At 37.5% G+C, this 23762-nt stretch overlaps 3 protein-coding genes across 4 annotated transcripts; 2 read left to right on the top strand and 1 right to left on the bottom strand.

Annotated features, from left to right (window-relative positions):
* The first annotated feature begins 2284 nt into the window (after window positions 1-2284).
* On the top strand, window positions 2285-4727 carry LOC21402686 (transcription factor bHLH115). The gene is made up of 5 exons (XM_024163163.1): window positions 2285-2685; window positions 3329-3391; window positions 3622-3699; window positions 3780-3942; window positions 4109-4727. Exons 1-5 carry the CDS (start codon window positions 2543-2545, stop codon window positions 4370-4372), a joined length of 711 nt encoding a protein of 236 aa, XP_024018931.1. The 5' UTR covers window positions 2285-2542; the 3' UTR covers window positions 4373-4727.
* A 64-nt stretch (window positions 4728-4791) lies between these two features.
* On the bottom strand, window positions 4792-9142 carry LOC21402685 (sulfite exporter TauE/SafE family protein 2). 2 transcript variants are annotated; one of them, XM_024163167.1, is made up of 5 exons: window positions 8906-9142; window positions 6483-7078; window positions 5522-5656; window positions 5254-5406; window positions 4792-5175 (listed from the first exon to the last, which is right to left on the bottom strand). In XM_024163167.1, the coding sequence occupies exons 1-5, from the start codon at window positions 9063-9065 to the stop codon at window positions 4867-4869; spliced, it is 1353 nt and encodes a 450-aa protein (XP_024018935.1). In that variant the 5' UTR covers window positions 9066-9142; the 3' UTR covers window positions 4792-4866. The 2 variants fall into 2 exon arrangements, with proteins under 2 accessions (XP_024018935.1, XP_010092689.1); XM_010094387.2 differs by lacking the exon at window positions 8906-9142 and having other exon boundaries at window positions 6483-7404.
* A 10355-nt stretch (window positions 9143-19497) lies between these two features.
* Window positions 19498-21147, top strand: LOC21402682 (cysteine-rich repeat secretory protein 55). The gene is made up of 2 exons (XM_010094384.2): window positions 19498-20155; window positions 20993-21147. Exons 1-2 carry the CDS (start codon window positions 19498-19500, stop codon window positions 21145-21147), a joined length of 813 nt encoding a protein of 270 aa, XP_010092686.2.
* The last annotated feature ends 2615 nt before the right edge of the window (window positions 21148-23762 follow it).

The following is a 23762-nucleotide window of genomic DNA, read 5'->3' as shown; positions in this document are numbered from 1 at the left end:
ATTAAGAATTATAACGTCATTATATATCTAAATTCAACCATATGTGTGATATAAAATTTCAATTATATGATGCTACATATTATACCATCTTTAATATAAATGTCTCCTCAGAAGACGACGACGCGCATTATCCTTCACTCTTATTCCCTTGAAAAGAGACGATTCGATAAAAGACTATTCTGTTTTCAGACGATAAGGAAGATACTCAAGTAAGGGCAGAGATTGTAGCTAAGACTGTCTGAGTCTATCCTTAATTGATTGAGTATGACACTCTTATAATTAGCAAGCGCTAATCTTTCTTTAATGAATGAATTGGCGCAATCACTCTTGTCGGAGCCTTCTTCTCCAAAGAGACTCACTCAAGAAATTGAAGCATACTGGCATTTCATAGCACCTGGGGAACGCAAGTTTGATCGAGGATTGGAGAGGAGAGGTGGAAGAAAAGGCTCGGGATGGATTTAGGAGTCTTTGTGCGAGCCGTATGCGGTGAGAGTCGCACGTAGGGTAACGAGAGGGGTTCGCGTCTATACGTGCAGTGTGGTGGTTGGGCCTACCCACGGAAAAATATGAAAATTACATATTTAATATGTTATTTTTGTTTGACCTCCAATATATGTATTACATTTTGAATGTTACTATGTGAACAGTAAACCCCTTCTTTTCTTTAATATATTTATAATATCTAATTTTTTTGTAAGTCATTATTTTTTTTTTGAAGTATAGTCATTTAATTTTAGATGTTGTGAAAGTGCAATTTTGATGTTAAAATAATTCAACACTAAGAATAATAATGTATTAGAGAGAAAATTTTCTACTCAAATGCTATTTGACTCTAACACATCAATTTAATATTGCATTAAAGATACTTTTGAGTAGTGTTGAAACTTTAGGCGGCGGACTTGCCTGAAGCCTGAATTTTTTCGGGCTCGACGGGCAGGCCCCGTTGTTCGCCTGTCCAGCGAGGGTAGCTGGGCTTGGGCTCGGGCAGCCTGAAAATTTGAGGTTCAATAAAAATCTCCGTCCGTTCAAACCTCCAAGCCTGAAGCCTGCCCTTAAGCCTGCCGTACTGCCTCTCGAAAGCCCAACCAAGAGCCCCGCCAACAGCTCTTTTTGTTGTTTGAATGTTATGCCCGACCTGACATGCCGCCCGAAAGCCTGAGAATAACGGTTTTTTTTTTTTACTGTTGCCCGAAAGCCCGGCCCGACCCGCCTGAATTACTGCATCCAAAACATATTCATATATGACATTAACTAATAAAAGCCGTGAAGTAACCTTTCTTGAGTGTTCAATACTGAAGTAAATCCAAGTCATGACAATATACAATACGAAAATCATAATATTTGCTTTTATCATACTGAAACTGCAAGGCTAAAAGTCAAGTACGCAATCAATTATGATATAATAAGCTTTAATAAGTATAAGAGGCCACAAATGAAGAATGCATGAAGACATAACACAACTGGAATTTGGGAAAGCATCAAACCGATTATAAAAGAAATTAGAAGTTCAATACACCCAATATGAAAATGTCCCTGAAAAGCATGGTAAGTTGGTAACCAAACACCTCAAACTGCCAATTAACCATGAGGATTATTATTATCATTTTTTTTCCAACTATAACATACCATAATGAACATTTCCTATGTCAGAATTTTAGCAATATGAATGATAGTCCATAAAACGTTCAAATAATAACAAGGTTGCAACTTATTCTGATATTATACTCAGCCATTCATGCCACAGTTCAAATAATTAAAAAAAATAAGGATGCTAACATTAAAAATAAAAAATTCAAAAAAATAATATAAACAAGTGAGGAATGGAAGAAGTAAAAATTTTTTGCATTAGAGGCCATAAGTGATTCTTTATAATTAATAAATAATACATAATATTATTTAGATTCGGACTGCCGACCAGACTTTAAGTAATTAAGACCTGTCTGAAGTCAGTTCAAGTGATTTTTTAGATTCGAACGGGCAGCCTAAATTTCTCAAAATAAGTTCGAGCAACAAACACAAATTTAATTTTTTCAAACAGTCGCAAATCCAAAATTCTGGCAATACTTTTGAGTAAATTTTGAGAGGCTAGATAAATCAAAAATAAAAAGAGAAAAAGAAGAAAATAAAAAGGTAATTAAAAAGGTAAATATTTTTTTTTTGGCGCTGAAAAAAAAAAAAAAGAGATTGATTCTATGAAACACTACCTGTGGTGGTGGTGGAGATATGGGACTCTCTCAAATCCACCTTTTTGGCTTTTCCCTTATACCCCACCCCCACCCCCACCCTCTGGCCTCTCCCCCACCCTCTCCCCCACCTTTCTTTCTCCCAATTCATAGCTTAACCAATACCAATCTAACCAATCAAATTCTCTCATTTTTGTTCCTAGCTATTATCATATCATTCCATTCCATATTCTTCCCCTTTTTCTTTTTTCCCTTTTTATTTTATTTTTTTCCGTTTTCCTCCCAGCAAACCACCACTCACGGCGGCGTAGCCCTCGCAAGAAGGAATCACTCGCCGGAGACAAAATTCTGACTTTCCGATGGGCTCGCCGGAGAATCCCAATTGGGTCTTCGATTACAGCTTGATAGAGGACCTTCCCATCCCCGGCGGCGGCCTTCCCGCTCTTGACCCTCCCAGTTTCCCTTGGCCTTCTCATTCTTTCACGCCTCCGACTACTGTCAGGTGCTTTCACATTCTTTTAATTTTCTGTGTTTGGATTTTCTTGCAACGATTAAGTTTTTCAGTTAGAATTTAATCATTTTATGTTGACAAGCGTGTGACTTTTTCCTTTTCTTTTGTTAGTGTTGGATATTTTAAGTTGATAGGATTAATTATACTTTTTTAATCATTATTCTTAATTTTCCTGGTGGCTTTTTTTTTTTTTTTTTTTTTGATGAGGGGTGAGAACTGAGTTATTATAGTTTTCTAGAGTTTACTATGAAATTTAGTAAGTCAAATTTCCACTTTTTTTATATATTTATTCATATATTCATAATGTTCCCGTTCGGGTGCTGAACACATGAAAAGGAGACGTCTGAACTTAAATAATGAATTTCCGCTGTATGAGTATTATCCCAACTTCAACTTCTCAGCCTCTTATCAAGGTTTCAACTTTTTAAGCAAAACTTGATTATCTATGACTATAACTCAAGGATTTTTGCGAAGTTCAATTTGTTTGTTTGTTTGTTTTTTTGTTTTTTTTTGTTTTTTTTTTCTCTCTAACAATTTGTTTGATTGACAATTTGCTCTCAGCAATATGTCAAGATCAAGTTCAACTACCTGTTATGCACAAGAGCTCATTTTTTCGTTCTTGTTATTTTCTCAGTGCGGACTTTGATGAGTCTTTGGCCAACTCAGATGGCTTTAAGGAAGCTGGGTGTCGGAAAAGGTATAAACATACTTTTCAATCTTATTGACTTGTTAAAGTGAGATGTGATAGTTATCTGTACTAGTACCTTCTTGTTGCAGATTTTGTGTTTTCTTTTCCTGCGAGTTGTGTCAACTTTTCTTAGATTTCTAGTCATTTTAGATCTTCATGGATTATCAATTTCAATTGGGTCACTTCTCATCTGTCCTGTTTTCTCAATAACAAGCATGTGAAAACTTATTCTATTACAGGGTGAGGCCTGGATCATGCGGTGCGTCTGGGTCGAAGGCATGTAGGGAGAAAATGAGGAGGGACAGACTCAATGACAGGCATCGTCGAATTCTATGATTCTCTCCCTCTTTCTTTCTCTTTTCATATTCTTTCTTGTTGACATTCTCATGTTTTGTAGGTTCCTAGAATTGGGTTCCATTTCGGAGCCCGGAAGGCCTCCTAAAATGGACAAGGCTGTCATATTGGGTGATGCTGTTCGAATGGTGACCCATTTACGGATGGAAGCTGAGAAGCTAAAGGAATCAAATGAGAAATTGCAGGAGAAGATAAACGAACTAAAGGTTTCCCTCCCTCGATTTAGTCAGTGTTTGGTTTTTACAATTCCATTAATATAAGGTGTGTGTTTGATTCATTTATCCAAGTGGCAAGTGGTGTGACAATTCGCAAAGAAACTGAAACCTTAGATATTGATTTATTTGTGGTTTGGGTTGAGCTTTCTTTGTGTAGGCTGAGAAGAATGAACTTCGAGATGAGAAGCAGAGGCTAAAGGCAGAGAAAGATGTCCTTGATAAACAAGTAAAAGCCCTGACTACACAACCGAGTTTCCTGCACCCTCCTGCAATACCACCTCCATTTCCTGGTCCAGGCCAAGTTGTCGGCGGCAAGCTGATGCCTTTCGTAGGGTACCCTGGAATTTCGATGTGGCAGTTCATGCCACCGGCTGCTGTTGATACCTCTCAAGACCATGTTCTTCGCCCTCCGGTTGCATAACTTGGCACTTGGCAGGCTTTGTTTGTTTGTTTTTTTTTTTTTTTAGGTCTGCACATGTGGAGTAGGGAGCCATTTTCTCTACTTGTAAATGTGTTTTCTTGGGGGTACTGATGGTTTATCTCTGTGAGAATGATGATAGAGGAATTGGATACTTTTATTGGTAGCTGGGGTAACTTGTATGAGCTGCTGGTCGACAATTTTGGGAAATTTGGTTTGCCAATTTTGATAATTGTATAACAAATGTTGCTGAGCATTATAAATGTAGAAACATTTGGAGGGATTGGTTAGAATTGTAATGTAATAATCCGACTTTTATTGTCATTCACTTTTTCTTTTGCAGAATGTGAACTTTTAAGTTGACTCATCTTATTTGTTTATTTAGTTGATTAGAAACACCGTTGCTAACATACAGCCAAAATTTCATATTTATCCTCTCACCGTCATTAACACGAGCTATAGACTCGACATAAAGAGCCTAACTGCAAAAACTGTTTCTAACAGGGCCGTTTGAACCCCATGTACTCACCGGAGATATAATCTCTCCAGACATCAAGAGCCCCAAAGGTAGTCATCAGAACAGTACTGAGAGCCATTACAATACCAACTGAGAATACAATAAGAGATGCTCTTCCATATTCTTGAATAGCTTTCTGAACCACTACCAATCCGAGGAGTGACGCAACAAAACAAACGGCGGCGAAGATGAGCGCAACGTCTGTGTGTTCCATGCCCAAAAACAAATACTGAAACGCCGACATTGTCGACGAGAAGAAAACCATGAATGAACAAGTTGCTGCTGTTACCTGCAGAAAGAGATTTTTGGAAGTCAAGACCACGCTTTCAAGATACAGTTTGAGGTGAAAATATAGTTGTGTATTTACCTCAGGTGCTACTCCAACTTGTAGAAGAAGGGGGCTTATGAGCATTCCACCTCCAATCCCAAAGACACCGCCCAGCATCCCTGCTAGTAACGCCATTAGTGGGAATATGAGTTTCTTTGACTGTCCAACTTGAGTCAGGTTTTCCATGACGTTCTTCACAAAGATATTGAGAAAAATTAATCTTTTTAGCAAGAAGAAATGGACATATAATCTTGTTTTTGACAAATGAAAATCAATGCCAAGTAATTCTCATTTTATCTAAAAGTACCTTCTGATTCAAGTTTTGATTTTGAGAGCTGTCTTTTCTGCATAAAATCCAGGCAGTGTAAACTATGGCAAGCGGAATTTGGAAGGAAGATAGTAACCAATAACCCACTCCACAAGGCTCTATTGGTGTAATTCCCTGCAAATAATTTGGACAGGCACATACATGTGAGATGTGTTTTCTTGCTCTTATACACTCCGAATTGATTGCCGTCTGATTCTCACATTTGCAAAACAACAAACAGAGAAAGCTTTGAACGGCGTAATAGTTATTGAAGAGCTCTCTCTCTCTCTCTCTCTCTCTCTCTACACACACACACACACACACGCGTATATGTGTATAAAAGGTCAAAATTTGAGCTAGAAAATCAAGAAGTGGAGAGTGCAGGCAATTAGCCTTTTCCTATGCCAATCCCAGGTTTAATTTGGAGTATCTTGCTTACTTATTTGCTTCAAGTTGTATAACAAAATAAGAGATAAATACGAACTGGCGTGGTCCAAACTCCACTTGTCTAGCACCACGCTCTACATATATTTCTGGTCTGCAATTCTTTATCAAAAAGGTATAGTAAACTATTTCTAATTACTCGACCAAGATAAGATGTTGACATTAGAGGGAAAAATTATCCTCAAGAATTAACATGAACGGTCACAGATTAGTTAATTACTAAAGAAAAAAGTAACATAGAGAACCTTCTTAAGCATATACCATGTCCCCCTCCGAATCTACATTTCTCTGGAGTAGCATAGTCCTAGGATTAGAAGTTACAACAATGTTCCGTGCTAAAATGATAACATTAAGTACTAACTTCCGAATTATATATATACATGTATGTGAATGTGACTTATTAATATATCATCATTATAGTACTCAAACTAAGTAAAAAACAACGCAACAAAGTTATTGCCATTTTTGTAGTAAATAGAAAACTTAAAGGAAGACTAAAGAAGAGCTGGCATGTTACCTCTCCATAACGATTGCCGCGAAGAAGGTACACAAAGCAAAAGGAGCACCAAATTAGAACCACTACCCCAAGTTTCATCCATGGAAGTCTATATTGACACTTCCGTAATTGATGATCACTACCCAAGAGGGGTTCTTTAATACTACTTAATTTGACATCTTCACTCAATCCATTCTCCAATTCTCCACACCCTTTTCTGAGCCTCTTCACTTCTGTTTCCAGCTTCCAACACATGACCCCGTTTCTCCACGTCTTTGAGGTAGACCAAGCCAGAAAAACAGCAAATAGTATAGTCACAAGCCACTCCGGGAACATAACGTTGCAAATGACTCCAACACTGACCCCGAGCAACATAGAAGGCTGCGAAAGCAACGCTATGTCGAAGTCAATAAGTGATTTACCAGCAAATCTGGGAATCGCCGAGGCCAAGTTGCACACGACATTCGCGATCGAAGCCCCCGTGACCATGAAGGCCGAGAAGCTTGAGGCTGTTTTGAGGTCCACGCCTGCTGTTATGGTCATTATTGGTATGAAAAGCCCGCCGCCCCCGACCCCTCCGGCGCTCGATATAGAGGCTGCAATGAAGCAGAGAAAGCCTGCAAGAACAATAGGGGTTGACAATTCTAGTTTGGCTTCAATAGGCGGTCTTGTGTTGAGAATGATCCATTCATTAGTTTTGTTGAGAAAGTGGCTAAAAGTGAGGATATCTGAGATGGGTTTTGCTTCTTTTGCATAGGAATCACCGAAGGTGGTGAGGATCAGGAGGAGAAATAGCCATTTACAGCTATATTGGCTCTTCATTTTTGTCAGAAGTTTTTTTTTTTTTTTTTTTTGGGTGCAGAAGAATGCGTTTCTGAGGAGGAAAATGTTTCATACAAAGACAAGGAGAACTTTGCGTTTGTGTCTTCAATAGAATGCGTCTCAAAGGAAAGCTGCGTAGGTGTTCTTATATAGTGACAAGAAACAAGTGTTGCATGGAAATAAATAAGCTCAAAAAGCAACAAAACAAAAAACAAAAAACAAAAAACAAAAAAAGGTGTTCTGAATCAGTTTAAAAGGGGATAAAAAAATGGCGTTTATGGTTTTAGAAATAATAATAATAAAATATTGTTCGATCTTCAGCTGTAGAAGAAAAAGAACAAAAAGGGTTTTCCAGTAGTTTGTAAGCAAGTGTTGGCATTTGCTTCAGTAAAGGAAAATTATTTGTTTGTAGAAATTGAATCATTTGATCCTTTTAAAATGGCCAAATATCACGTATATTCTTACGGATCAGGATGTGGAGAGAGAGAGAGAGAGAGAGATCACTTTGGTCTTGTTTGGTAAGACCGGGTAAAAGGGTGAGATTGCAAAAGATTTTCCATTTCCACATTTGACGTTGAACCCCACGAATAGATTAATTATCAAAAAAAAAAAAAACCCCGACGAGTAGATTAGTTGTCCCCTGTAAGAAAATTGTCCCTTGAAGGGACAATAACTAATTCCTCCCACAAAGACGGGTTTAGTTGTTCATCCCTCTGCATAGAAATATAAACACACACACACACACACACACACATATATTATATGGCACATAAAATAATCCTAGTTCAATTTTCGTCAAATTACACCAAGCGCAATACAATAACGAGCTTATTATATTAACACCCCTTATATTTTATTAAAATAACAAAAACATGCCTTTATCAAAATTAATAACATCAACGATTTTTTTAAAAAAATATAAAGACACCCTTTCTATTAGTTGACGGTGAAAATTAATTGAAGTTTGACCGTTAACTTTCTTTAAAATGCCAAAACTGCCCCTCCATTCAGTATAAAATATATAACCATATATAGCTTGACATGACATGTTTACCCTAATTTAAAAAAAAAAGCTAAATTTTTTTTTTTTGATACTTCTAATTTTTTTTGTTGTCTTTTTTTTTTTTAATTTTTAACGTTATATTTTGCACTCTAAATCCACAGAGCAAAACAAATAAAAACAAAACGTCATTAGCAAAAAAATAATAATAAAAAAACGAGTATAATTGATCAGTTCATCAAAAAACTTAAAAAAAAAACACCGACTATAATTGATCATAAACGAAACAAATCTTAAAAATAATAATAAAAAAAATCTCTAAACCCATATCAGATCAAAAGCCATATGAACATTGATATATTTTGTTCAAGCTAAAAAAGGCCTATTTAACGGTATTAACTATTTTTCTTGATGATTTTCCTCAACTCTATGTTGTTTCGTGTATATGGTGGAACATGGACAATCAATGAGTCCAAACAACAAACTCATTTTCATCTTCTTCTCACATTCCTTTCCCAAACAAACAGAACAGCACAATCAAGCGCATTTAACTCCACAACAGCAAAGGCGTTCAACAAATAGCAAACAAAGACAGGGAAACCCATCAGACCAGATCCCATACCCGCCCGTCTCTGCAAGTCGCCGACGCAAGCTCCCCGGCCGCCTCCCGTCGCCCATCGTTTTGATTTTTCTGAAACTTGAACAATAGCACGGGTTGTCGTCGTCGCAGCTGGGGTCAGACGACTTTCCGTCGGCGTGGGTGGCCTCGGCATGGGTGGCATCGTGCGGGTTGGCGGCTGGCCGCAGGTGGGATGGGAGAGGGGCGCCGGTGGGTGGCTGACTTATACTCTGATGTAGGGTTATTCTTTTCTTCAAATGAATAAGATTGAACGGAGGGCTGAGATTTGATATTTAGGAGACGTTTAGTACGGGAATTCACGTTATAATTTGAAATATGGTTCATAATTCGTATAATATTTTTTTTTATTAAAAATATACGTAAATAAAAAATAATTATAATATCATAATTATAATTTATGAACCAAGCGTATATTAAAAGAAATAATTTTGACATTTCATATCTAAATTTAACAACGTGAATTATAAGGGGTATTAAGGGGGTCTCTCTGCTATTTTAGTAAAACACAGGTTGTGAGTGTTAATTGTCCTATAATAACTATCAAGTTTCATCCTATTCAAATCAATAATCTGATCCAATTCCAACCACCAAATTCAACCAATTAATCACTCCTAGTTGTTTCTTTTGTGTTATCTTAATTTTTTTTTTTTTGTTCCATTTTACTTGAGCATTCATAGATCATGATTATATTTCGTGTTGTTTAACATTTTATATCTTACGTTGATACGTTTTGAGTTTGTAAAAAACTACACTATACATTTCGGAGAATAGTTTTTCAAAATTTTATATCGCGCGTAAATGTCTTTAAGGAAAGAAAAAATAATAATAAAAAGAAAAACTTTTAAAAAAATGGCAAAGATCAAAATCAACGAAAAGAAACAAACGAAATCAAATAAACAACAAAATGGAAGCTTTGCTCCAAGCAACTTCTATCACAAATTTATTTTATAATAGTCCTGGTTACCAGAGCCATTTCTATACATTCATGGGGGGGGGGGGAGAAAAAAATAAATAAATAAAGAGACCCGAGTGGATAAAAAAGAAGTGAGGATGATGTTTGGAACCCAAAAAGAAAAGGGAGAAAAAGAAAAAGAAATAAAGAGACCCGAGTGGATAAAAAAGAAGTGAGGATGATGTTTGAGTTGTGCTTGTGTTGTCAAATACGAATTCCATTTTTTTAGGTAGTTATCTTTCTAATTAAATTTTAATATATTGTGAATTGTTTAAATATTTTTAATATTTTATTTTTATTTATGTGGTTAAAATTTTAAATTTAAATAACATGATAAATTATTAATGAAAAGACAGTTACTAAAATAGAAAATAGAAATAACAGATCTAGACTTCGTCAGTTTCTCACTCATACGTTGTCGTCTATGGTGGTGGCCCCTAAGCCTATTGCTTCATAACCCGCCCTCCCTAAAGACAATATCCAAAAAGAAAATTATTATTTTTTTTTCAGTTTCTTAAATTCGTCTCTTTTTCAAGCCTCCCATTGATCCTTTTTTTCCCCTCTTATTTTTCGTTTTAGAATTGAGTTAAAGTTTTTTCTTTAAAGAAACTTACATTTTCTTTTTAGTCAAAATCCACCTTTCACCCCAAAAAGAAAAAAAATTAGCATAAATTTAAAAGTATTTTAAAATGTTAAAGATAAATTCATTGTCTAAATATAAATATAATCATAGACATATAAAGATGGCCACTTTTTAAGATATCAACCTTAAGATTGAAGTCTAATCTCTTATAAAGTCTAATTATTCTCCCTCATTTTTCGTTTTTATCTCTTCTTAAAACTCTAAAAGAAAAGATTGAATAAGAAGGTGTATATAAATTTGAATCCCTCTAAAATACATGTATACTTATTCCGTACCTTTAAAAGTATAAGCGTTGGGTGCATATTTTTCAACTGCACATTTGATTTGACTTACTAACAACGTTTTGAACATGGTCTTAAAAAGGTGAAGTAACAAGAAAATTCAGAAATAATAATAATAATAATAATAATAATAATAAAAACAGCGATCTTGGAAATCTTCTGCGTGTTTCACATCTATCCAACTCCTTATCCAATTACAAAGACTAAAAGTGATCATCTAAACATTGCTACCGAGGTTTGGTCAAGCTGCAACTCATGGCAAGAACTAACGACGCTTGTCATTGGCCGTTTTAAGAACTAATCAGAACTAACGACGCTTGTCATTGGCCGTTTTAAGAACTAATCAGTCTCACTTCCACCATATAAAAAAAAAAAAAAGGAAACAAAAATAGAGCGAGCACGCCTGATGTGAGGTGGAAGATGGTTGTAGTCACGTGCTTGCAGAGATTTTAAGAATGGAGTTGTGTTTCTGCCTCACTATGCAACTATGGAGCTGGCCAGGAAGTTTGATCAGGAAGTACTTGCAGCCTTTCAAAAAGCCGAAATAGGGGTGATTTGTCTTCTTCATCCTGAATAACAAAAACCAACACTAACAAACTTAAAAAAGGCGTACCACCATTGGATTCTTCTCTTTTCAGAATGCATTCATAGTTTGATGTACAGCCCACTTTAGGACCCTTGTTCGACTATACAAAATTGAATATACGTTGACATAAATATATCCTTTGAATAGAATTGAGTTGGGTCCTCTTTGTTCCATTGGCAGGCACCGGAATTATCACTTTGAAATGGAGGATGGAATGTTACGGAAGATTCTTTTTTTTTTCTTTCTTTTAATTCAGCAAAAACCTTGACAAAGGTGTGAACTATGTATGGTCAAAACAGGTGCAATCTTTTAAGTGTCCCAATAAGCTACTGTACTTGATCAATATTCTTTTTCTGGACAAACTATAAGAGATTTTAGTTATTGCACGTCAATTTTAGAAGATAACAATCCAGTGGTAGGCTCAATTTTGGTAGATTCGCTATGGAGGTAATGTAGCGCAAAAGCTTGATGGGGTTCACAGTTCGACTGGTCCACACTGCCATGCCCAACGACAAATTTGACTGTATAATGTGACGATTGTTTATCCAAAACAAAAAAAAAAAAAAAAAAAAAGAAAAAGAAATTTTAGCAGACAATCTGACCTGAGATTGTCTCCTAGAAGACAATCTCTTACGAAATATAATCGTAACGTTATGAAATGAAACTCTTATATATCCAATTTGCAAATGGGTATATAGCAACTCAACTTAGCGTAACATGTACAAGTTGAGGCTTTTCTCTAGTCACAAAAATTTGGAAGAAGCAAGGCCATCAAATTTTGTTTAAAAATCCCCAAATGGTAGTTATTTATGGTTTCTCTTTGTCCTCCGTTAGATTATATATATTAGCTGATGGAAAAAGACATATATAGTTTTAAGTTCAAAGGCTTTTGGATTACAACGACAAATAGATCTTATCTTCAAAACTACTATAATACAGATTGGTTGTATTGTCTTTTTCTTGCCGGGATTATTTAAGCAATTAGAGAGAAGACCAAGTTGTTTACATGATAATATAAAGAATAATATAACACTCCACCGGGCAGGTTCATCAGAATATAATGGTATATGTAGCAAGCTTTATGGTCTTGATTTGTAAATTTATTAGTTTTATTTGCACTTTTGGGCACGCTGTACAATAAACTTAGGAAAAGTTTTGTTACTTCACGTGGCACTAAAACGATCATAGTTCTCATCTTGTAACGCCGCCTCAAACAATTCCAAATAGAACTCCAATCATCATAGTAGTGCGCGTACGAACCATATGCCAAACGACACTCGTAAAACTTTTGTGGAAAAAGCTGTCGATCTGTCGTTGGCTTTTTTCTCCCACTACTCAAAAGTACGACGAACAATAGTTGATTTCCCAATCTTCAAGTAATAGTTAATTCATGATCGCAAGTGTTTTAAACGTTGGAAGATCGCTATCTTTATCCGAAGTTATAGTACAACAAAGAACTACAAGTTCAAATGCACACATTTGTGGACCCAAATTGTGTTTAATTAGTGATATTATGATCTCATAGTAAGATCACGTCCTTGTTAAGGCCAATTAAAAATTAATGGATTCTTTTATTTCTCTTTTCTTCGTCACTTTTTAAGACTTTAAACGTCTTAATTCTTTACTAATGAGAGTGAAACAATAAAATTGAAAAAAAATCAATTTATAGTGTTATATGGGAAAATGTGCGCTGACATGTGGAACGACGATAGCGCTCCACGTGGCTCTATGTTTGCCATAATTGGTAGCAGTCGACGTCTGGGCCTTATTTTCCTTCTGAATGATTGGGAAGGCTAAACGCACGGACGAATCCTTAGACCGTTGACCACTCGAGAACGTCGAGGCTTATATGACGCGTGGGAAGCTCCACAAGCAAAGAGCCTAGTTCCCTAGTATAGACGTCGAGGGCAGAGTACGGGTTACGGAGTGCCTCAATAAAGATCCCTGACACAGGCAGGCTGTGTCTGGCTCAAAAGATGTCAGCGCAGATATTAATTATGAGTCCCTAAGATCGCCTGTAATGGACGATTGAGGATTACGGGATCTGTAGAGCCGTAATAGGGGACAAATTGGATGAGTGAACAGTGCAAAAAGTGTTGACAGGCTATGATCTGGGCCCATAGGGTAGTAGGCCACTCGAGTGGATAGGCCTACAAAGAAGAACTGCCCACAAAGTAATCGTTGGGCTATAAAAGGGACTGCGTCCTAAAGGATGAAAGGGATCCTTTTATGTAACTACAATAGAGAAAAAAAGATATACAATATACAGTGGATGTAGCTCTTGATTAACAGAGTGAACAACTATAAAATTTACGTGTCTTTTATATTCATATAAGCACTACTTCCGCACTTCTAAAATTATCATATCTCAATGAGTTCCTCGGAAGACATGAACTCCTCAATTATTTCCCCGCGCTTAGCGGCGAACTCTTCTAAGGCTGCAAGTTCAGCCTCCTTCTTCCCTTCAGCTTTCCCCTCGGCAAAATGCTTCTCCTTGGCCTCTGCCGCGTCTTTCTCGGCTGCCTCCGCCCACCTAGTAGCCTCTCCGACCTCTGTCTATATGCCCACGACCAAAGCCTCCTCCTCCATTTTTTCCGATCCCTTTCTCTCTCTCGGCCTCTCTCCGGTTTTCTGACCCCAAACTCCCAAAACCTCCCTCTATTCTCTTCTAAATCCTCACCAAATCAACATTTATCATAAGTTTTAATCATTTTAAGTGTTTTTTCATCAAAAGAAGTATAGAGAATACTCCCTCTCCTTGCCGCCATCCTCAGCCGCCGCCCTCCTCCTCCTCCGCCGCCGCCCAACCTTCGCCGTTTTCAACCCTCGTTTTAGTGGGTTTGAACTTTGTACGTTTTTACATATTTATTGTATTTTTTTAGTTTAAAATATTTGGGTTTTTTTGTTATTAGAATTTTATATTATAGATTTTGCATTTTGAATTTTTATTTATAGATTTTAGAATTAGTAGATAATTTGAAGTTTATAATATAGATATTAAATTTTGGATTATAAATTTTGAGATTATTGAAACTTGGTATAAATTGTGTGTGAATTTTTTAGGATGTTATTTTATGAGATCTATTCGTAATTTGATTTAGGTTATGATTAAAAATTTTGATGACTTGTCTGGGTGGCACATCTTGCAGTTATGGTGTGCCGAAATCCTTTAAATGCTAATAAGAAAAATAAGTTGTTATGTTGCCAGCTCTGCAGGAGGATCACAGCTTCTACCCAATCCGACAAGACTCCCGGTCCATTGTAAGTCAGGTATTATATGCTATAACACATAAACGGTATTTTTTTTATTCAGCGAACTCTATATAATCAAATTTCGTTATTTCTATTTTTTTATAGTTCCCGAGACGACACATCGACGTTGACCTGATTGAGGGGTAGCTCTAGGCCTGAGCTAAACGAAGAAGACGATGACGAAAATGAGGATGACGATGCTATTAATTTAGGAGATTAAAATATATGTTTTTATTTTTTTTATTATCAACACTTTGTAGTATTTATTGATTATTTTACTTTTAAGACTGATCTTATTATTGTGTTGACTATTTTATATCAATTTTATTGTTCTATTTTATTATTAAGTTTTCTCCAAATTTATATCTTTATTAATTAATATTATTACGCAAGTATGAAAAAAAAAAGAAAAAACTATTTGCAACGACACTATGTCGTCGCAAATATGGTATGACACGACATCGCCAACGACATAGTTGACGGAACATTCGTGACGACTTATTCGCGATGACTGTCATCGCTAATATATTAGCGATGAAATTTCAAATCTGTCATTTCAAATATATTATTTGCGGCGACCTATTTACGACGACATATCGTCATAAATATTTTATTTGCGACGACAAATCAGTTATTTGTGACGACAACATGGCGTCGCCGCAAATAAGCTTTTTGTCGTCACCTTCATAATTAATTAAGCTCCACAGGCGTAATAAAACCCATATGTCTAATTCAGCTTATAACTCTGGGAACACCCAAATTCCATATCACAACATTACTAAAAGAAAACTTTTTTGCACATAGTTATCAGGAGAAAAGAAGATAAAGAATAAGTATTTCAATCAAAGAGAGTGGGGTTTAATCACTGTCACTGATCCATCAGCCAAAAAAAAAAAAGAAAAAGAAAAAAATCACTGCCACTGATCAAGTACTTTCTTGGTTCATTTTCCTTTTTAACGTAAGGACTCTTTCATAATTAATTCTTTTAGCAGTACTACACTGTTACGTTAATTTCTTGGCCTTCCATTAAACAAAGTACACAACAATTTAGTCTTTAGATTCTTGAATCTAAGGCTTGCTTCAGTGGCATGAAGATGGCCACACAAAAGGATTTTGATCTAAAAAATTGGCAGCCACATGTAAATGATTTGTTGTCTCTTCTGCTTTGTTCGCAAATGATTTGTTGTCTCTTCTGCTCTGCTCGCAACTTCCTAGAATTTACCTTCTTCTGTGGGGAGATCTTGATCAGCTACAATTACATTAAGAAAAAGTGATTGATTAACTATGAACGGCTTTAAGTGAGACTCATTAGAACGTGGCTATTAAAGACTGAAGAGACGCCACCAAAGTTAAAAGGGCTTATATATGCATTTTTTTTTTTTTTTTTGACGCTCGATGATGAATATGCAGTTCACAACGTTCTATATAGGTTAGGCTTGGTACAATAATATTGCTAGATTCCTCTTTAATTTCACAAATATCCGCAGTCCTAATCCGACAACAATCGAAAGGCAAAAAGTAGTTGTCTCTCCTAGAGTTAAATATTTCGGAATGACTACACCAATACCATGACACGAATTATCAGCTAGCATGTGGTGGGCTTCAAAATTCGTGCTTATTTTTTTCCTCTTTTTTTTAAATGTTTTTGTTTTTTGTAAGTTAAAGATTGACAAAGTTGCCATTTATATGTACACTTTAATAGTTAAGAAAGAAAGAATTACCATCAAGGACTGTAGACTTGATTAATCTTACATGATTGATTAAGAAAGATTCAAAAATACCATCAAGGACACATCATATATGTACACTTGATTGATTAAGAAATAAAGAAATATTATCAAGGAGTTCATATATATACACTTGATTGATTAAGAAAGAAAAGAAATACCATCAATGACATTACATATGGATAATTTATTAATTAAGATAGGAAGGAATATCATCATGACCCTTATACTACATAAGTACATTTGATTAATTAATTAATCAAGAAAGAAATGCCATCAAGGACATTGCGTATGTATCCTTGGTTAATAAAGAAAGAAAGAAACACATCAAGGACATTACATATGTACACTTGATTCATTAAGATTATATATGTACGCTCGATAAATTAAGAAAGAAAAAATACCACCAAGGACCTTACATATGTACACTTGATTAATTAAGAAAGAAAGAAATACCATCAAGTTGGGTATTTCTTAGTCATTCCTAATATCACATATTGTGTACACTTAGGCCATGTTCATTTCACCGATTCGAGTTTAGAATTCGAGTTTTGCTACAGTAAAAAGCTCTCAGAAACAGTCACATCTAACTTTTTTACTACAGTAAAAAGCTCTCACACAAAATCACATCTCAACTCGAATAAGCGAAGTGAACGGACCCTTAATATTACAAGATACTACTTTGCGTCGTTTATAATATGTACATACTACATATAAAAACTCATCCATGTATGTGTATCATCCTAAATGACAGTAGGAAAGCTCATCTCATGATACTGATTTGGTAGCTCGTTTACTTTTCCGGAAAAGGAGCAAACGGAAGTAGTTAGCATAAACACTAAACCGCTGCTTTTATACCATATATGCTTTCTCAATGTTGGGTTTAAAAGGTACGCTATTGAGAAAATAAATGCTTATTCTAAAGTCTTAAAGACGTTAGATTCTTTAAAGCGACGTTTCTGGCCTAATATTTAAGCACTCCTATAGGCAAAAGATTGCCTGTAGTGATAGGGTTTACACAAATGTCACAACCATAATACTTGTATTGATGGGGTTTACACAAATGTCACAACCATAATACTTGTATTGATTTTCGGTCCAAAAAAAAAAAAAACAACACATTTGAAATACAAAAAATGCCCCTGATAGTATCATGGAAACATACCAGCAGTAGCCATCGGTGCTCATCGTAGGACAGTATCCTTCAATGGTCAATGATAGATGGTCCGCTGTGATACAAAAATTCTAATCCCCGGCCATATTATTAGTGGTAGCCTACCATGATACTATCAAGCCCAATCTATGATGACAGATCTCACTGGCCTTGCTACCGGGGTTGTCGATCTTGCTAGCATCACTTGAAGATCCGATCGTGCGCTGCCGGAGATCTCCATTGCCAGATACCTGATTGCGACGACTGTGAGACTACAAGGGTGCACAAGGAGGTGGGCCGTGCTTGCAACGGTATCCTATTGTGATACGGAGTCCGTCATGGTACGAGAAATTCTGGCAATTGGTAGTCTCCGAGCTTGAGAGAGACGGTATCCTAGCATGTGAGTAGTCACCCATAATCCTGGCGGTCACTGGCAGTGCTACTATCAGGTTTCTCACCAGAATGTTTAAATACAAAAAAAAACACCAAAACATTTATTTCTCAGTAGAATAAATGAAAAATAACAAGAAATAACAAAAAAAAAAAAAAAAAAAAACCACAAAAAAATGATATGAAGAGGGGGAAAAAAAAAAACACAAGCGGCCATGTTAATCAAGCCACATAAGTGGTTGTACGCATAATGTAAATTCCCCACTTAATTTCATCATAGGGTGTAGACTTCAAATTCCCCGCACCAAGTTTTTTTTTTTCCTTTTTTTTTTTTTTTTAAATCAAGCCACACAAGTACATATGATAAATACAATATAAACTTTAAAGAAAATATATTTCTATGTATGTGTACATGTATACAATTCTCTATGACCCCAAAACTGTTGAAAAATTATTTTTTGACTCTAAAATTATTAAAACTTTACATTTTGACTGATACTAAATACCGTATTGTATTATGATAATACAACACAATACAATAAACATTATACAATATAATACAAGCTACTAAACATGCGAATATATATTATTTAAACAAATATAAAATACTAAATATACCAAAAATATCAAAGTCCAAGAATTAGTTAAAAATCACTAATTGTTTCTAGCTAAGCCAAGAGCTCAAATATGTGAGATTTGACAAACTATTAGCTACTCCGTTGGATTCCCCCTAGTGGAATTGCTGTCCATGATGGAAAAAAAGAAAAAGATCTCCTTTTCTTTTATGAAAAGTATTAGACGATAGGAGAAGAGGGGAAGCAATTTGTCTTAGGCACATCTCCTTGTGCAAATACTATATAGAGAAGTACAGTTCATCAAATCATTTTCCAACTTGTATTTTGCTTCCGTACACTCAAGCACAAGTACTAGTCTTCACCCCTTCGACAGTCAGATGTTTGTAAAATATTCAATTGTTCTCACTGAAGCAAGAGAAGTTGACTTTGCAAATTTCTTCCTTAATTTCCTTAATTTTATTTCTTTGGATTGATAACTTTTTGCCCATTAAATTATCAAACAGCTTCATTGTTTCATCATTATGAGGATGTTACTGTAATTTTGAACATGCCATCCTTTGACATGACATTATAAACTAAAACGAAAATTCTCTAATTAGTTTATCATTATTTCTTCTCTTGTTCTCTTCTCCTTACCTAGAAAAATTAATGATTACATGTTAGATTCAGGATTGACCTAGTTGCTTGGTGCATATCTGCCTCTTTGAGAAGTTTAAAAGGTGACCAATTGCTCAATAATAATGCTATCCATTATCTTTTGACTTAAAACTCAAGTTGTCATTAATTATCTGCTCCCAGGAAACAAGAGTTGACTTTTCATATACAACAAGGAATCCAATGATCTTCTCATTTTGACTAAGTCCTAATTACCTTTTTTTCACCTTATCAAATCTTCAACTCTTCACAAAACAGAACCACCCCAAAAGAGATGAGAACATTGCATTTTTTTGTGATATTAGTCCATTTGCTTACTCTTAGTGATCTTTGCTACTCTGATAGTAATGTACAAACCACTATGCAGTGTTCAGAAGCCGATGATTCTGCGGCCGATACGACATTCCAGACCAGTCTCGGAAGCCTGTTGGATTCCCTTCTTGCCAATGGGCCTCTTGAGAAAGGCTTCTACAAAACCAAAGTTGGGAAGAAGTCGAACCGAGTCTATGGTATTGTGCAGTGTAGAGGAGACATTTCCGCTCATGCTTGCGCTAAATGCACAAAGAACTCCACCATAGCAGCCTTGGATCAGTGTCCAAAGAGCAAGGAGGTTTTAGTTTGGTTCCGGTGGTGTTTTCTTCGCTATTCGGATCATGATTTCTTTGGTGTTATGGATAAAACCTCGTTTGCTCTGAGCAATGATACCGATTTTGATGACTCGTCAGTGGTTTCGAAAGGACTAGACTTCATGAGTGGACTAACATTAACTGCTCAAAAGCAGTCTCTGGTCTTCCAAATTGGTGTTTTGGATGTTGGCACAAGTGGTAAGAGGTATGGTATGGTTCAATGCAATCGGGACATCAGCAGGACAGACTGTGGAAAGTGCCTGCAAGCTCAACTATCGGATTTTAGGACAACAATCGGAAATAAACGAGGTTGGGAAGTTTATGGTTCTAGTTGCTTTATGTGGTACCATGACTATGAGTTTTACTTCAACATTTCAACCACTGCAAGTGAAGGTTAGACTATGACATATCTTTTTAGCTACTAGACTAACCGAGTTTCATAGAAAGTAGTCGGTCTTTGATATGAAGAAAGAAATTGAAAATTTTTTGGTTTGGCCTGTGCTTATGTTATGAATGATAAGAGAAACCTGATATGTTTTTATTTGGTTTGTAAGGTGTTATGAGACCCTCTTTGCATAAAGGAGCTGCAGTTGGACTGATGATCGCGGTTATAGCGTTTTTAATGGTTCCTTAGTAGTTTGTTAATGGTTCCTTAGGTGTTATGAGACCCTCTTTGCATAAAGGAGCTGCAATTGGACAATGAAGTTAATTCGTTATATGAATTCATTCTTTGCATTACAATATAGTTTTTGATACCTAGCCTTTGTTGAAATATTCACACTGTAAAGTTTCTTATTTATTTGTTCCATTCATTATTTTCATTCGATATATATATATATATATATATCCAAAAACAATGGATGTTTTGATGATTGGAATTATTTTCTTGAAGCCAAAAGTTTTTTTTTTTAATTTTTTTTTATAAATATTATCAAAGGTAGACTGCGCTAAATGTATGTAACTGATTGAGGATTGAGGATTAAGATGGAGAAAGTTGACTATGTTTAGACGGTTCTGTTATGTTAGCTTCAATTCGATTGCATCGACAATTCCTCGCAGTTCCAAACTCAGTTCATTATTCGGATTCATAATCTCATCATCTAGCAAAACATTGCTTGCATTCAAATTCTTATCAATGATTTTTGTTATGTACAACTGTTCGAACTTCCAAGTCTAACAAATGGAGCGGATAAGGCTGCTCATTATAAGATTTGGTATCATGTACTTTAGAAGCTGAGGAAGACTTCAACCTGCGATCTTCAGAGGTTGTTGAACTCGTCGAAAGGGCAGCGAATGTGTTCTGCCGGGGCTTTTGGGGATTAACGAGAGCCGAAATGACGAGCACAATCTTGCATTTGGAAGCAAATGCCATAGTTCCATATTGACTCGTTAATGCGCTTCGGAAAACAAATGCTGTAATTCTGGGACGACAATAAAGAAGCAACAAACGACAACAATGCACAATGACATGGGCAAGAAACAAGCAACAGGAAATAAATACGACAACAAAAATGAAAGACGAACGCAGTAGTTAAACACAATATGAAAAGAGTAACGAGACATCAACTCAAATCTCAACTCTTGTGTACTAATTAATATGAAAAAGTATGACTCAGGGATTTTAGTATGATTTAACATGTACATGAATGGAAAATGAATGGTTATGCTTTACACCTGCCAAGAATTTATATGCATTGAATTAGACACATGTTATTATTGGAATTTCTGCACTATAAGAAGAAAATAATCCCTCCAGAAAAAGGAAGAAATTAATTAAAAAAACAGAGAAAAAAATAATTGATATCCAAGAATCAGGGTAGAAGACAGGTTTTCGCTAATCGGATGAGCAAATTCTTTATCAGATATTTCTTCCCGAAAAACAGCAAGAAATTTCTTTGATCTTATCACATCTAGATCCCTGTACAAATTTACATAGTGAAGCATTTGTTTATCATCTAAACAACAAATTCAGCGATTCTATTGAGTATCACTGTAAAACGAGGAAAATTATAGTAGTTATTGCAGTGGGTACACATGGCCTATTCCATGACGAAGAAGAGTCAGTATATGTTAGAGCTCTTTCAGTGTAAAATCTAGGTTGTTTAAGTTTGGGGCAGTGAAGCTAAACAAGCAGATCTTGATGTTAAAATCCTCTATTCTTCCCACTCACTATCTCTGAAACCATGACATTAGAGCCAAAGACATCGAATTTCACCGAATAATGCCCGTTAATTGCATACTATACTTTGGAGACATATAGCCACTACATACGACCAAAACAGATTTATATCAACTTGAGAAAAGAGGCTACTTGATCTGACTGAAAAAAGTTACGAATTGCAGAATTATTTTATTGTACTTACTATGTCCCAACTACTTTATTTGCATTTACTTCAGTCTGCTCATCTCCAAAATTCTTGCCAAGAAAAAGTTTGATATTTTAGGATTCATCTCACCATAAAGAGATATTACTGACTTTAAATCTCTATGAATAATCCTCAACCCCAAATCTCGATATTGAACTGCTTCTGCCAGTCTAGTGTAGTGCCCTTTGTTTGATCTCGGCTATTTTTCATGAAGTTAAACCTCATTGTACAAAACTAAACACATCACTTCGAAAAACTCTGGATTTCAAGGGTGGCTTACTTAATATATACGAGTCCAAGATTTTGTTAGACATGTACTCATAGATTAACAACCTATCTTCTTTATGAATGCAGCATCCTAAAAGTTTGACAAGATTCCGATGCTGCAGTTTCGCAATCAAGATAACTTATTCTTGAATTCCATGAGGCCTTATTCTGATTCTTCTCATATCCTTTTTACTACTACTCTTATTGCGGGGATGCCCCGGGCTTCCCCGAGGCTTTCCCGGCGATCCCCCGGGGCTATCCTTGGGCTACCCCGGGGCTATCCCGTGGCTCTCCCGGCTGCCCCGGGGATGTCCCGGGGCTGTCCCGGGGATGTCCCGGGCGTGTCCCGGGACTGACCCGTAGCTGCCTCGGGGCAGTCCCGGGGCTGACCTACGGCTACCCCGGGGCTATCCCGGGGAAGTACCGGGGCTCACCCGGGAATGTCCCGCGGCTATCCCGGGGCTGTACCGGGGCTGTCCTGGGTTTGTCCCGGGGCAGTCCCGGGCCTATACCGGGACTGCCCCGGAGCTGTCTCGGGGCTATCCCAGGGCTGTACCGGGGCTGACCCGGGGATGTCTCGTGGCAGTCCCGGGGCTGCCCCGGGGCTATCCCGGGGTTGTACTGGGGCTGTCCCGGGGCTGTATCGGGGATGTCCCGGGTTCGTACCGGGGATGTCCCGGGGCGGTCCCGGTGCTGTCCCGGGGCTGCCCCGGGGCTGTCCCGGGGCTGTCCCGGGACTGCCCCGGGCTGTCTCCGGGCTGTCCCGGGGTTGTACCGGGGCTGACCCGGGGATGTCCCGTTGCTGTCCCGGGACTGCGCCAGGGCTGTCCCGGGGCTGTACCGGGGCTATAACGAGGCTGTCGCGGGGCTAACCCAGGGCTGCCCCGGCTCTAAACCGGGGTTGTCCCGGGGCTAGCACGGGGCTGTCCCCGGCCTTCCCCAGGGTTGTCCCACGTTTGTACTGGGCTATCCTGGGGCTGTCCCGGGGTTGACCCGGGGCTGTACCAGGGCTGCCCCAGGGCTGTCCCGGGGCTGTCCCGGGGCTGACCCGGGGCTGTACCGGGGCTGCCCCGGGGCTGTCTCGGGGCTGACCCGAGGATGTCCCGGGATTGTACCGGGGCTGTCCCGGCGCTGTACCGGGGCTGTACCGGGGCTGTCCCAGGACTGTACCGGGACTATCTCTGGGCTGTACCGGGGTTGTCCAGGGGCTGTCCCAAGGCTGCTCCGGGGCTGACCCGGAGCTGTCCCGGGGCTGTACTAGGGCTGCCCCGGGGTTGTCCCGGGGCTGTACCGGGGCTACACCGGGGCTGCCCCGGGGCTGTCCCGAGGACGTCCCAGGGCTGTCCCGGGGCTACATCGGGGCTGGC

The sequence above is a fragment of the Morus notabilis genome, unplaced genomic scaffold, assembly GCF_000414095.1.
Source record: "Morus notabilis unplaced genomic scaffold, ASM41409v2 Scaffold114, whole genome shotgun sequence".
Taxonomy (NCBI): domain Eukaryota; kingdom Viridiplantae; phylum Streptophyta; class Magnoliopsida; order Rosales; family Moraceae; genus Morus; species Morus notabilis.
This window is presented reverse-complemented; position numbering and strand designations above follow the sequence as displayed.

Coding starts and splice junctions, on each gene's coding strand:
- LOC21402686 (XM_024163163.1), top strand. CDS start 2,543: ATGGGCTCGCCGGAGAATCCCAATTGGGTCTTCGATTACAGCTTGATA. Junction 3,392..3,621: donor GAAGCTGGGTGTCGGAAAAG/GTATAAACATAC, acceptor ATTCTATTACAG/GGTGAGGCCTGGATCATGCG. Junction 3,943..4,108: donor AGAAGATAAACGAACTAAAG/GTTTCCCTCCCT, acceptor TTCTTTGTGTAG/GCTGAGAAGAATGAACTTCG.
- LOC21402682 (XM_010094384.2), top strand. CDS start 19,498: ATGCAGTGTTCAGAAGCCGATGATTCTGCGGCCGATACGACATTCCAG. Junction 20,156..20,992: donor TTCAACCACTGCAAGTGAAG/GTTAGACTATGA, acceptor CATGTACTTTAG/AAGCTGAGGAAGACTTCAAC.
- LOC21402685 (XM_010094387.2), bottom strand. CDS start 7,283: ATGAAGAGCCAATATAGCTGTAAATGGCTATTTCTCCTCCTGATCCTC. Junction 5,657..6,482: donor GCGGCAATCGTTATGGAGAG/GTAACATGCCAG, acceptor AATTATTTGCAG/GGAATTACACCAATAGAGCC. Junction 5,407..5,521: donor ATCAAAACTTGAATCAGAAG/GTACTTTTAGAT, acceptor ATCTTTGTGAAG/AACGTCATGGAAAACCTGAC.